This window comes from Oratosquilla oratoria, chromosome 29 (genome assembly GCF_046742065.1).
Source record: "Oratosquilla oratoria isolate Oo_2021 chromosome 29, ASM4674206v1, whole genome shotgun sequence".
Classification (NCBI taxonomy): Eukaryota; Metazoa; Arthropoda; class Malacostraca; order Stomatopoda; family Squillidae; genus Oratosquilla; species Oratosquilla oratoria.
Genome location: NC_134805.1, coordinates 19058082 through 19070581, shown reverse-complemented (window position 1 = coordinate 19070581; position 12500 = coordinate 19058082). Strand labels below are relative to the sequence as shown.

Genomic DNA, 12500 nt, shown 5'->3' with positions numbered 1-12500 from the left:
AGATCTAAATATAGTACAGGAATGGAGTAGGAAGTGGGAGATGGAGTTCAATACAAAAAAGTGTAGTATAATGGAATTTGGAAAAAGCAAAAACAGAATAACAGGATCATATAAATTGGGAGAAGAAGGAATAAAAAAAGTAGAAAATGAGAAGGACCTGGGAGTCATTGTTATGAATAATATGTCACCTGAGAAACATATACATAAAATTTTTGGAGAAACTTATCATTTAATAAGAACAATCAAAGTTGCATTTATATACCTGGATGAAGAAATGGTGAAGAAAATCCTAATCACCCTGATAAGACCAAGATTGGAATATGCAGCAACGATATGGTCACCAAGTACAAAAAAAATGTATAAAAAAAACTTGAAAGAATACAAAGAGCAATTACAAAACTGGCACCAACACTCTCAAAACTATCATATGAAGAGAGACTAGAAAAACTTGAACTACAGACACTAGAGCAAAGACGAGAGAGAGGAGATTTAATAACTATTTACAGAATCATGAAAGGCATAGAAATTACTGATAGAGAGAATCTGATAAAATGGGATGACAGAAATACAAGAGGACACGGAAAAAAAAAAGACAGCTATAGAAGAGACTTGGAAAAGAACAGCTTTCCTCACAGAGTAATAAACAATTTGAACAAGTTAGATGAGAAAGTGGTGTGTGCAAAAACAATACATGAATTTAAAAATAGTTTAGATAAAATGAGATATGAAGACGGGACCCCACGAGCATAGCTCCCCTTCCCGTAAAATACAACTAGGTAAATACACACACACGACAGTCGAAGTGACAGCGTAGATAAGAACTCCAGAAAAAAAAAAATCGTGGATGTCAACGACAAGGGAGAACCTTTTTGTATATATAGGAAAGGGGAAAGCTTGTGGTGTAGTGGGAAGGCAATGAAAAAGGAGAAGGGAGGGATTACTGAGGAAAATGGAAGGAAATGAGGAAGGGGAAGACTTGGTCCAGGAGGCTAGGCGCCTTGTAAACAAACGGAGGCCGGATGATTTTGGTGAAGAAGAAGGGATTAGCAAAAATGGAAAGATTAGAAATATAGATAAGAGCAGCACAATGGAAGGTGAAGATAATAATTTCCAGGGATTTGATGTGGGGGGGTATCAACCTCTCCCGATTAGTAAGCCTAGAGGAAAAACTTGAAAACATGACTGGACATTGGGAGAGTAGGTTCGGTAAAATAACAAAGATTGCGCAGAGAGTTGAAAAATTTGAAGAACTAGAAAAGGTGAACAAAAACCTAACTAAAGAAATAGAAGAATTAAAGAGACAGTTAAAAGAAGTAAAAGATGAGAATGAGGAATTAAAGAGGAACAATAAAGCAAAAGCACAGGGTTGGAAAAAATCCAAGAGAACAACAAAATTGTATGTAATGATATATTGATACAGCAGATGGAAAAACAAACTGAAGACACAGTTATTAAAGTGATGAGGGAGAAGGAGAATATAGTAAGAGACTTAGCAGATAAAAAGAGGTGTATAATTATATTAGGGATGGAAGAGAAGTATAATCTAAATAGAACTACAAGAATAAAGGAGGAATAGGAAAAAGTAAATAATATATTAGAAGTAGTTCAAGAAAATGAACCTGAAATAGGAAAACAAATTGAAGAAATATATAGTCTCAAGAAATGTAATACAGATAAGATCAGACCTATCAATGTTAAATTCAGGTCACAAATGACAGCAGAGAATATCTTAGCAAAAACAAGGAAACTAGCAGACAGTGAGCAACATAAAAAGGTATGGATAAAAAGAGAAATGAAGCTTACACAAATATAGTTGGCTTAATAACAGGCTTGAACGAAATGAATGATTACCTGAAGGAAAAAGAACCGGACATAATGGGAATTGTAGAGACGAAATTGAAAGGTCCACTACCACCAAACAGTGTAGGACATAGAGCATATAATTGTTGGATTAGAAACAGAGAGGTAAAACAAGGGGGTGGAGTTATGTTCCTGACTAAGAAGGATATAGATGTGAGGAATATCACATATGGAAAGAATAGTGTACAGTTGATTACGATGGAAGTGGAGGACAAGGATAAGAAGAGCAGAAAGTTTGCAGTAAATTATGTGCCTCCTAAAATATCTTCGTGGGAAGAGAGAAAACACAATAATATGTTAAAAGACACCAGAATATTACTAAGTAAGATACTGGAAGATGGAGGACGAATGATTATAATGGGTGACTTTAATTATAAAGAAAACTGCTGGGAAGAGATGACAGTGAATGGTGGAGATGACCTATGGGGAAATGTATTACTTGATATGATTATTGAACATACAATGACGCAATGGATACAAGAGACTACTAGGTATAGATATGAGGAAGAACCATCGAGACTGGACCTAATAATCACATCAGAACCCGAAATAGTGGACAAGATCGAATATAAGACACCAATAAGAAAAAGTGACCACATATTGGTTGAACTGGAACTAAACGAGGAAAAATACACGAAAAAAATAACAATACACAAAGGGAAGATTGATGCATGAAAAAAAGAATTAACAAAATGAAAAAAATCTTTCATAAAGCTGACTGGGAAAGAATACACAAGGAGGAAACAACAGTAGAAGAGGAATGGAGTATTTTGACAAAAATCTATAAAGTAGTGGAAAGGTATATGCCAAGACAAATGCAAAATACAGGATATGTAAAGTGCTGGTACAACAAAAGATGTAGGGAGTTAAAAGACAAAAGGGATAAAGCTTGGATAAAAAAAAAAAAATGAAAAATAGAAAATATATACTAATTATAGAAATGAATATGTACAGGTGCGCAGAGAAGAGAAAAGAAAATACGCAAAAGATGTCATAGAAAAGTGTAAAGATCAACCAAAACTATTTTACAGATTTGTAAACAACAAACTGAAAAGCAAACAAGAATTAGAGAAACTACGACAATATCAAATGCTTTGCCAAAATAGTTCAAATATATATAAAAAGTATAAGGTAGAACACGAGAGGCTAAAGTCGCCAGGGCATATCACATGTGAATCAATATTCAAAGTCGAGAAATCTAACGACTTGAAAAGAAAATTTCTAAGTCCTACAAAGAGGAAAAAATTAAGTATAAGGCCAGCAAAGAAAAGGGGTATAGAGAGACTACGCAAAAGGACGGAGAGAGTTGCGACTTGCGAGAGAAGACCACCCGCTCGCGAGGGATCGGTTTTTATGGGAGGGGAAGAATGTCTGTAAGAAAATGAAATGATAGTAGTGTACAAAAAGAGGGCTATTGCCAAAATGCGCTTTTTCGTGAGCAATTAGGGGCGGTTTGTGGTCGTGGCTCGGGAGAAATGGGCAGGGAACTTGGACGGCGGCGGTGACGCCTGGAATTAGAATCATCAAAAGCTGAGAAAATGGTAGGAGACGTAGCAGTAGAGAAAGGTGGAAAAATGGAAAAATCTTTAATGGGAGGTAAACTGAAATGAAAAAATGTAGTATAAGAATAAGTTAGAAAGGAAGCGAATTTTAGTCGAAGAAAAAGTACGTGTAGGTGTTTGTGTGTGGGTTGTGGCTATGTTCGTGAGAGGTGTGTGTATGTATCTTACGGGAAGTGAGTTGAGATCACTACCCGCGCGTAGAGATGCTGATTAACCCCAGCTAGGTAGCACGTTCCTGATTAGCTCTAGGTTGGGCGTGTGCGATGAACGAGCGATATCCGAAGCGTAGTCAGGAGAGTGGATCCAATGGCGGTGCAAGAGGGGGGGGGAGGTTGGCAGGCAGGTGAGTGTTGTTTTATCTTTCTCCTTCCAAGCACAACTCTGAAAGCAGAGAATTACGTTACTTGGGAATTGTGTGTAAATGTCAGAAGTGTAAACCCACTCGCCAACGTCAGAGAAGAGGCCAGGCGTGGGTGCGGGCCGGTCGGCAAGAGAAGCTCCCTAATTCTTCTCCCACGATCAACCGGCGAAGAGTTAAGGGCTCTGAATCAGAGTTGGATTAAGGGCCTCCGCTAAGCCAGCGAGCAAGTCTGCGTGTATCTCTTTTCTTCCAAGCACAACTCTATAAGCAGAGAATTACGTGACTTGGGAAATATGTGTATTTGTCTTTGGTGTAAACCCGCCTGCCGACGTCAACGAAGAGGTCAGCCTTGTGCCAAACCGGCACACAGCAAAAGAATGAAAGAAAACGGGACAAATGATCACCAGAAGCATTCCACGGAGTGACAGTACGACCAACACGCAAGGACATAAGAACATAAAAACATAAGAATGAAGAAGACTGCAAGAGACCATAAGGCCTACACTAGGCAGCTACGTATCCATCACCACCTGTCATCCCCATCTATAAAGTTGTCTAATCGTTTCTTAAAAGAACTGATAGTTTCAGCGCTTACTACTTGATGGTTACTAAGTCTATTCCATACGTCGACCACTCTGTTAGTAAGCCAATTCTTGCTTATTTCCTTTTTAAATTTAAATTTGTCCACTTTATAACCATTACTGCGAGTCCTGCCTCCTTGAACTCAGACCTATCCTAGTTCATTACCCACACATTTTCTGTATTTATTGCCAGTATTTTCTGTAGTGTAATATTCTTTCTGAAGAAACGCCATAGTGCAAAACTAGTTAAAGAATAAACTCTCGTTCTATTTGTATGTTTTCCATCTGCCTCACACGGACACACACACACACACACACACACACACACACACACACACACACACACACACACACACACACACACACACACACACACACACACACACACACACACACATATATATATATATATATATATATATATATGTGTGTGTGTGTGTGTGTGTACTAGCCAAATTACCAGCGCGTTGCTGCGGGCAAATGATCATTCTATTTTGATAGAATTTGTGGAGAAAGGTTACACGTATCAATATTACTCAATGGAAAAGGTAACACAAATAAAATGTTAAGAAAGTAAGAAAAAATTAAGGAGGGAGACACTCTTTGGAAATAAAAACATAAGAGAAGCATTTAATTAATCTTTCATTATCATTGAAACTGAGGATTTTACCACCCGCGAAAAAGTAAAAAAAAAAAAAAAAAAAAAAAAAAAAAAAAAAAAAAATATATATATATATACATATATATATATATATATATATATATATATTTAAACATTTGGTAAAATTGCACAATCATTTTACATTTACATGTTTTCTCCTTACAAAGGCTAACATAGTTTGTGATAACATCAATTTCACAAATATGAATGATATTTATGAACACATACAATGGTTTGTTTGATAGGAGTAATTTTTGTCACAAAATGACAATCGTGTTAAGGAGACACTACAATAGTGGCGTGTTACCCCACCATACCCCTTTAACCCTTAACCCTGGCCAAATATCTTTTTTTAATGAAATATAGTTATCCAAGTACCTGGAGTGATAGGGTATCAGAATATATATGGTTATGGTGGTCTATCTCCAAAACCCTAGGAGGAGCTCGTGAGCAAACAAACAAACAGACAGACAGACAGATGCTACTACTTTATCATTATATATATATATATATATATATATAAAGTATATATATATGTATATATATATGTATATATATATATATATATATATATATATATATGTGTGTGTGTGTGTGTGTGTATACAGTATATATATATATATATATACATATATATATACAGTATATATATATATATATAGATATATATATATATATATATATATATATATACATGTCTGCTCACGCAAACACTCTATAATTTGCCCCATCTCTCTCCCTTTTCCCCATGCCATCTCTCTCTCTCTTTCTCACCTAATCACCCGCAATCTCTCTCTTTTCCTGTATCCCTCCCTCCTCCATCACTCTTTATATCTGTCAATCTCTCTCCCTTTCTCTTTTCCACCGCCATCTTTCTTTCTCTCTTCCTTTTCCACCGCTATCTCCCTCTTTCTTTAGCTTCCTCTTTCTCTGTTTCTCTTGTTGCAAGAAGATATATTGCACGTCACAGGACGTCACAACTACACACCACAGGACGTCACACTACGAGAAGATAGATATCAAGCATACGACGTCGCGTACATCGCAGCAGCAGCACCAAACGGCTTTTGAACGTCAGATCTAACCAGAATCCGACAAAAGGCCACTAAACTGTAATTAGGCCGACTTGACCTTGACCCTTAGGACACCTGGTCCGCACGACGATACAACCATTGAGAAGCGTACGTCCACAGAAAGAATTATCTTTATATTTTATTTTTTGAACATGCATTACCAAAATATGCCTTGTCCTTTGTATGTGTCATAATTGTAAATATTTTTTTTTATTTAATATTGAGTGTATTACTCAACCATGTAGATACCTATTTCTGTCACATTGTAAATATTACTGTACGACCAAAAATTTATGTAGTGGCAACCGTCACAATCTTTGTAGTTGCCTTGCTTCCTAGTGCAGATCTCGACTGGTTCTGAACAGGACAACTGGCTACGAAATAGCCTTTTACTTGCTCCTCTACTTACATCGTCTCCAAAGTGTGAATTAAACCTTCCATATTTTCTGGTATCAGCCGCTGAGATTCAAACCTCGCCACAACCCAACATTCTCGTAACAGCTCCACTCCACAACTCAAGTTTATCTAGGGACTTTGTCCAAGATAGCCAGAAATATTACTACAAGGAAATCAATTCCAACGTAGCCAGAAACATCACTACAATGAAATCAACTCCAACGTAGCCAGGAACATTACTACGAGGCAATCAACTCTAGCGTAGTTGACAACATTACTACTAGCCACAGACCTCCTTTGTTGATTCACCTGCCATCACGGACAAAAGTCCCGCCACAGGCACACTACCACGCGAGGACAAGTTGACCACCCACCCGCCATCGCCCGGCAACACGGACAAAGCTACACCCCGGCGTCACGGACTAAAGCCCCATCTCATGACCACTGTCACGCGCGGACAAGTTGACCGACCACCCGCCATCGCCAGACTCTTTTCTCCAACCCCTCCAATGACCCTCCACTTCTTAAAGGAAATATATTTCCAAAGTACGGGTACCGGGTGTATATATATATATATATATATATATATATATATATATATATATATATATATATATATATACATACATGTATATATATACATATATATATATACATACATACATATATATGTACATACATATATATATACATATATATATATACATACATACACACACACACACACACACACACACACACACACACACACACACACACACACACACACACACACACACACACACATATATATATATATATATATATATATATATATATATATACATATATATGTATATAAACTGTATTACATCTGTGTTCATCTCACCTCACCACGAGCTTAAATACTTCATAACCCAGGAACCAGAGCATAACTATATCCTTTTTGGTAAGTAGATACAATTTTCGTGATAAATTTCATCTAGTGGCTACTCTTGTTACCTTTGTGTTTACATTTCATGATGCAGTCCCAAACATCTCAACCCAGACACAATTATTGCACTGGTTCCCGTTCTGACAAAATCTCACCCACTCCAAACATGTCTACCACTTCCGATAACAACTCTCCACCCAACCCCCTCCAAAGACACAAAATCTCATAACAATAATCAACGAAGAAAATAGTTTACCAAAATTCAATGGACGGAACATTCTCGCACACAATCTATTTTCCGAAGTTTAATCTGAAATCTGTAGAAATGTCACAGACGATGAAAAAAAAAAAAAAAAAATCATTCTCAAATCAAGGATAGATCTCAACTGCACACTCGCAAGTGATATAATCCAGTCCGACATTTTTGAGAAAACAGACACATATCCAGAGCTTGTTAAACATTTCAAAAACTCCTTTGCAGTATTTGATCAATTTGGCTCACTTTTACCCCTCTACTAATTGGTCATAACGTACAATACCGGCCCATATTAAACAAAAGAAAGAGCAGCAAAAATTGCATCCACTTTCAAAAGAGAGATCAGGGAAAGCCTCCAAATCTCAGACTGGGTTACAGACGACAATATCTCACTCGAACACGTTGTCTCAATGCTAGTCTATTTCCGACTACTTTCTCGATTACACCCAAAAAAGGGTACAGTTCCATTCACAACAAGCACCACACTAGTAGAATTTTCCAGGAAATTCTCCGATACGGAAAGAACAATTGCTCACATCAAAGGATTACAAAGGCGGAGCATGCCGACAGGAGACCTTTTGATCCATATCTAGGTCGGATGCCCCCCCCCCCAAAAAAAAAAAAATCATATTAGTAATAAAATAATAAATAAAAACTATAATAATGTAAATAACAAATAAAATACATAAATAAATGCATAGGTATAGTTAAAATGATAAACAAACAGGTAAATAGTAAATAATAAATTAACATATAACTAATAATAAATTAAAATCAGACAGATAAATGATAAAACAAAAACAAATAATATAAGATAAATTATAATCATTACAGCATCTTACTTCATCTACAGTCAGTCTGTACCTCAAACACACAGTAGCCCACATAATACGATCGACGTCACATAACGCGAGGTCAAGACACATGTCTCGCACTTACGTCAGCGCTCTCCATCACGAACAGAATTCTTTTGCACCTGTCCTTGCTTTTCCAAATCACAAGCTTCCTTTTGCAATATACACGGACGTTTACTACACAGGCATCGGCGCAGTCCTCATGCAACAACACGACACAAAACTCAGACCAATTGCCTATGCTTGCCACACACTCAACAAACATGATCAAAATTGCTCAGTAACGGAAATAGAAGCACTAGCTGTAATATATGCCCTTATGCACGTCAAAAAGATAATCCTTGGTTATGAGATACATATCCACACAGACCACAAACCAATCTTACACCTCTTCAAAGGGAAAAAATCTTCCAGGCAAATTAGCACGCTGGTTTCTCACCATACAAAAAATCATGCCAACATCCCATTTTGTTCACGAAAAAGTGAACGTGGTGGCAGACGCCCTCAGTCGCCACGTCACTTTCATCGGTCAAGACCCCTCTCCTGTCAACCGTACGCAAGCGCGTATTGCCACAGCGCAAAAGTCAGATCCCCTCTGGAAACGTGTTGTATACTTCCTCATCTCTGGTGATACAACAGGCATAGATTATTTTCCTCCAAATATCGACAACTCCACCTTAATGAATAAAGAACTGTATCACACCACAACACTGAATAACAAACATGAACCCAACCGTCTAGTGCTTCGGCTTGTTGTTCCTACGGAACTCATTCCCGAAGTTCTGAAACTCGTACAATATTCACCCATAGATGCCCACCCAGGGGAAGGACAAATGGTTGACACAAACTAGTTTGCAGTACTTCTGGTTAACCATGAAAAAATATATACACGCCTACATTGATGCTTGCCATTCATGCGCTTCACACAAAGGTCATATTATCGGTCATGTTCTCATCTTAACTTATCCTACTCCTTGTAAACAAATCAACACAGTAGTTATTACTCTTGTTAAGTTATCACTCATCCCCAGTGGGAAACAATATTTCTTTGTGTAGACCATTTTCCCGATTCTGCATTCTTTCACCCTTTCCAGACAAGATAGTACAACACGTTGCACAAACAATTATTAACAAATTTATATGCCCCTAAAATACACCTAAAACACTCATTTCAGACAACGGAACAGAGATAAAAAATTAAATTATCACAAACATTTGTAAACACTTTCACATTACCAAATGCTACATTACCCCTTTTCACCCTAGCTCTAACGGTTTAGTCGAGAGACAGGACCGCAAAATCCTAAATGTTTTCCGCCACCTTGTCTTTGACACAGATTCTTCTTGGAATGAACATGTGCCAATGACCCAAGCATACATTAACAGTGCCATTAACAGGTCAATATCGGAGTCACCACTTTTTGTCCTCTTTCGCTCGGACAAAAAGCTACCATATGATCTCCTTACGTCAGACTTACCCACCCCCATTTACAATTTCGACGATTACATCAAAGTAAAAGTACAAAATTTCAATACTCTCTTCAAGAGAATTCACAATACCCGTACTCTCTCCAAAGACGATATGATATGGCTTCATAATACAGGAGCGAGAGATTGCATAGTTGAAATTGGAGACATTGTGTACACCCTCAACCACACACCCACATTGAAATTTTCTCCTAAGTTCACGGGACCCTTTCGCGTTATTAGCTTAGCACTTTGTTTGCAGAATTTAACATAGGCAGTAGTACACAAAGGTAATATCAAAGTAGTACCTTGAGGCCTAGACCTCCAGCATATTCCATCTCCATCTCCAAAAACCATTCCATCACAATATTCTCTCATCTCTTCACCAACTCCACCTACTCCTCTTCCTAGATACAGCTTACGCAAAAAGCCACTATGTAAGATCATATATTCTAGGTGAACGGAATTGTATCTACTCTCCACATGTCATTAGATTTAAGTAAATATTATTGAATTATCTCCTACGCTTAAATCGATGAGGACAGCGGCTGATAGCTGATATATTACACGTCACAGAACGTCACAACTACACGTCACAGGATGTCACACTACGAGAAAATAGGTTTCAGGCATACGGCGTCGCGTACATCACAGCAGCAGCACCAAACTGCTGTTGAGCGTCAGGTCTAACCAGAACCCAACAAGAGGCTACTGAACTGTAATTAGGCCGACCTGACCTTGACCTTTAGGACACCTGGTCCGCACAATGATACAACCGTTGAAAAGCGTACGTCCACAGAAAGAATCATCGATATATTTGATCTTTTTCACCATGCATTACTAAAATATGCCATGTCCTTTCTATGTATCATAGTTGTAAATATTTCTTATTTAATATTGAGTGTATCACTCAACTATGTAAATACCTACTTCTGTCACATTCACATTGTAAATATTACTGCACGACCAAAAACTGATGTAGTGATAACCGTCGCATCCTTCGTGGTTAGTTACCTTGCTTCCTAGTACAGATCTCGACTGGTTCTGAACAAGATAACTAGCTACGATTTAGTAGAGTAAATCCGTAGAATGAAACAGCCCTTTACTTGCTCCGCTACTCACATCGTTTCCAAAGTGTGGATCAAACCTTTATCTTTCACTCTCTGTTTCTCTCGTCCCCTTAACATCTAAAAGTATTATTTCAACGACCGCCAAATGAGCTAGCAAATGTTAAGATTGATAAATAAAAATGGCTCAAATATCAACTATACTTGTGCCCGCCGGTCTTGTAGACGTTGCTTAGGCTTGACGAGGTGATAGCTTCCATAGTATAGAGATGTGTTAATTATCTGTATTAGCACATTTAGTCCTGTTCACGTAAATGATATATAATGTTTAGTTTTTAACCGTGGTTTTTATGTGACATGATAACTTCGAGCTTTCAAAGGCAATTCTTTCATTCTATGCGGAGAACTTTCTGAATATCACATTCTAATATAAGATTTGTATTCGTTTCATGGCTTACTTCAAACACGGACACTCAACACACGGACACACGCAGATAGACATCTCTTTAAGAAATTCTTTTGTCTTCTTTCAGCATCGGACACTGAGGATTGCATTTCTATTCCTGTGCACATGGGTCTCCTCACTGTCCGTGCTGTGATGACTCTGATCCTGCTGGTGATAGTGGTCTGTCTGGTACGACTGGAACGGAATGTATCCAGGGCTTCAGAGGAATGACGGAAGTGAGGGGCGCTGTAGACAAGGCCCTTCTTCTACGCCATCCTTCGCAGGAGGAAAGGAATGCATCAGAAGGGAGGGACTCCACGGCCAATACCTTTCGGGTCGTATCGGTCGACAAAGAAGCGAGGCGACATTTTGCCCACTGCAGCCATGACTTGGTCGTCTCTCAGACAGGAAGAAAGATATCCTTCGTCCCGGGGGGGGTGTCTTGACTTCCACTCGAGGGACTGTGTTGTTTCCTATTACTACAAGGCGGGAAATGTGAGGTGGAGAGGATGTATGGGGATGGGGGGGGGGAGTAAAGCGTAGAAAGAGTTGGAAACGGAAGGAAGTTGAAGTGGATATACAAGTGGGGCAGACCCAGTTGCTTCATTTTCTTGTTTTGTTTACCGTCATTTTTCCGTGGAACTTGAGTTTATTTTCGATTTTTTTCTGCTTTCTCTTCTTCGTCTTCCTCTTGCAGTTTTGGTTCTTAATCCAAGTTTAGTATTGTTGATAACTAAGCTCCTTAACCTAGTGTTAGCATATTTTCTAGTGCTTTTTATTTTCTTAAGGTAGTGTTAGTATTTTTTCCAATGTGTACGAGTTTTTTGTTGTTGCCTATTTTGGGCTTGAAGTCAATGGGGAAGTTACTGTGATTCATCGGTGTGGAGGTGAGGGTGGTTGATATCTATGTGTCGTACACACTGTTTTTTTTTATAAAGTTACATATCAATTAGAGAAAAGCATATAATGCCGAGAACATGATAATATTTACGAATTGTAATTAA

At 38.0% G+C, this 12500-nt stretch overlaps 1 protein-coding gene across 1 annotated transcript in view; it reads left to right on the top strand.

Annotated features, from left to right (window-relative positions):
* The window catches only part of LOC143040627 (uncharacterized), a 32121-nt gene that overhangs the window by 18447 nt on the left and 1174 nt on the right, over positions 1-12500 (top strand). Inside the window, exon 3 of the mRNA XM_076211804.1 lies at positions 11585-12500. This exon is cut by the window's right edge and continues 1174 nt beyond it. Within this exon, the coding sequence (XP_076067919.1) occupies positions 11585-11727 (143 nt within the window). The 3' untranslated portion in view covers positions 11728-12500. The remainder of the gene's footprint in view (positions 1-11584) is intronic.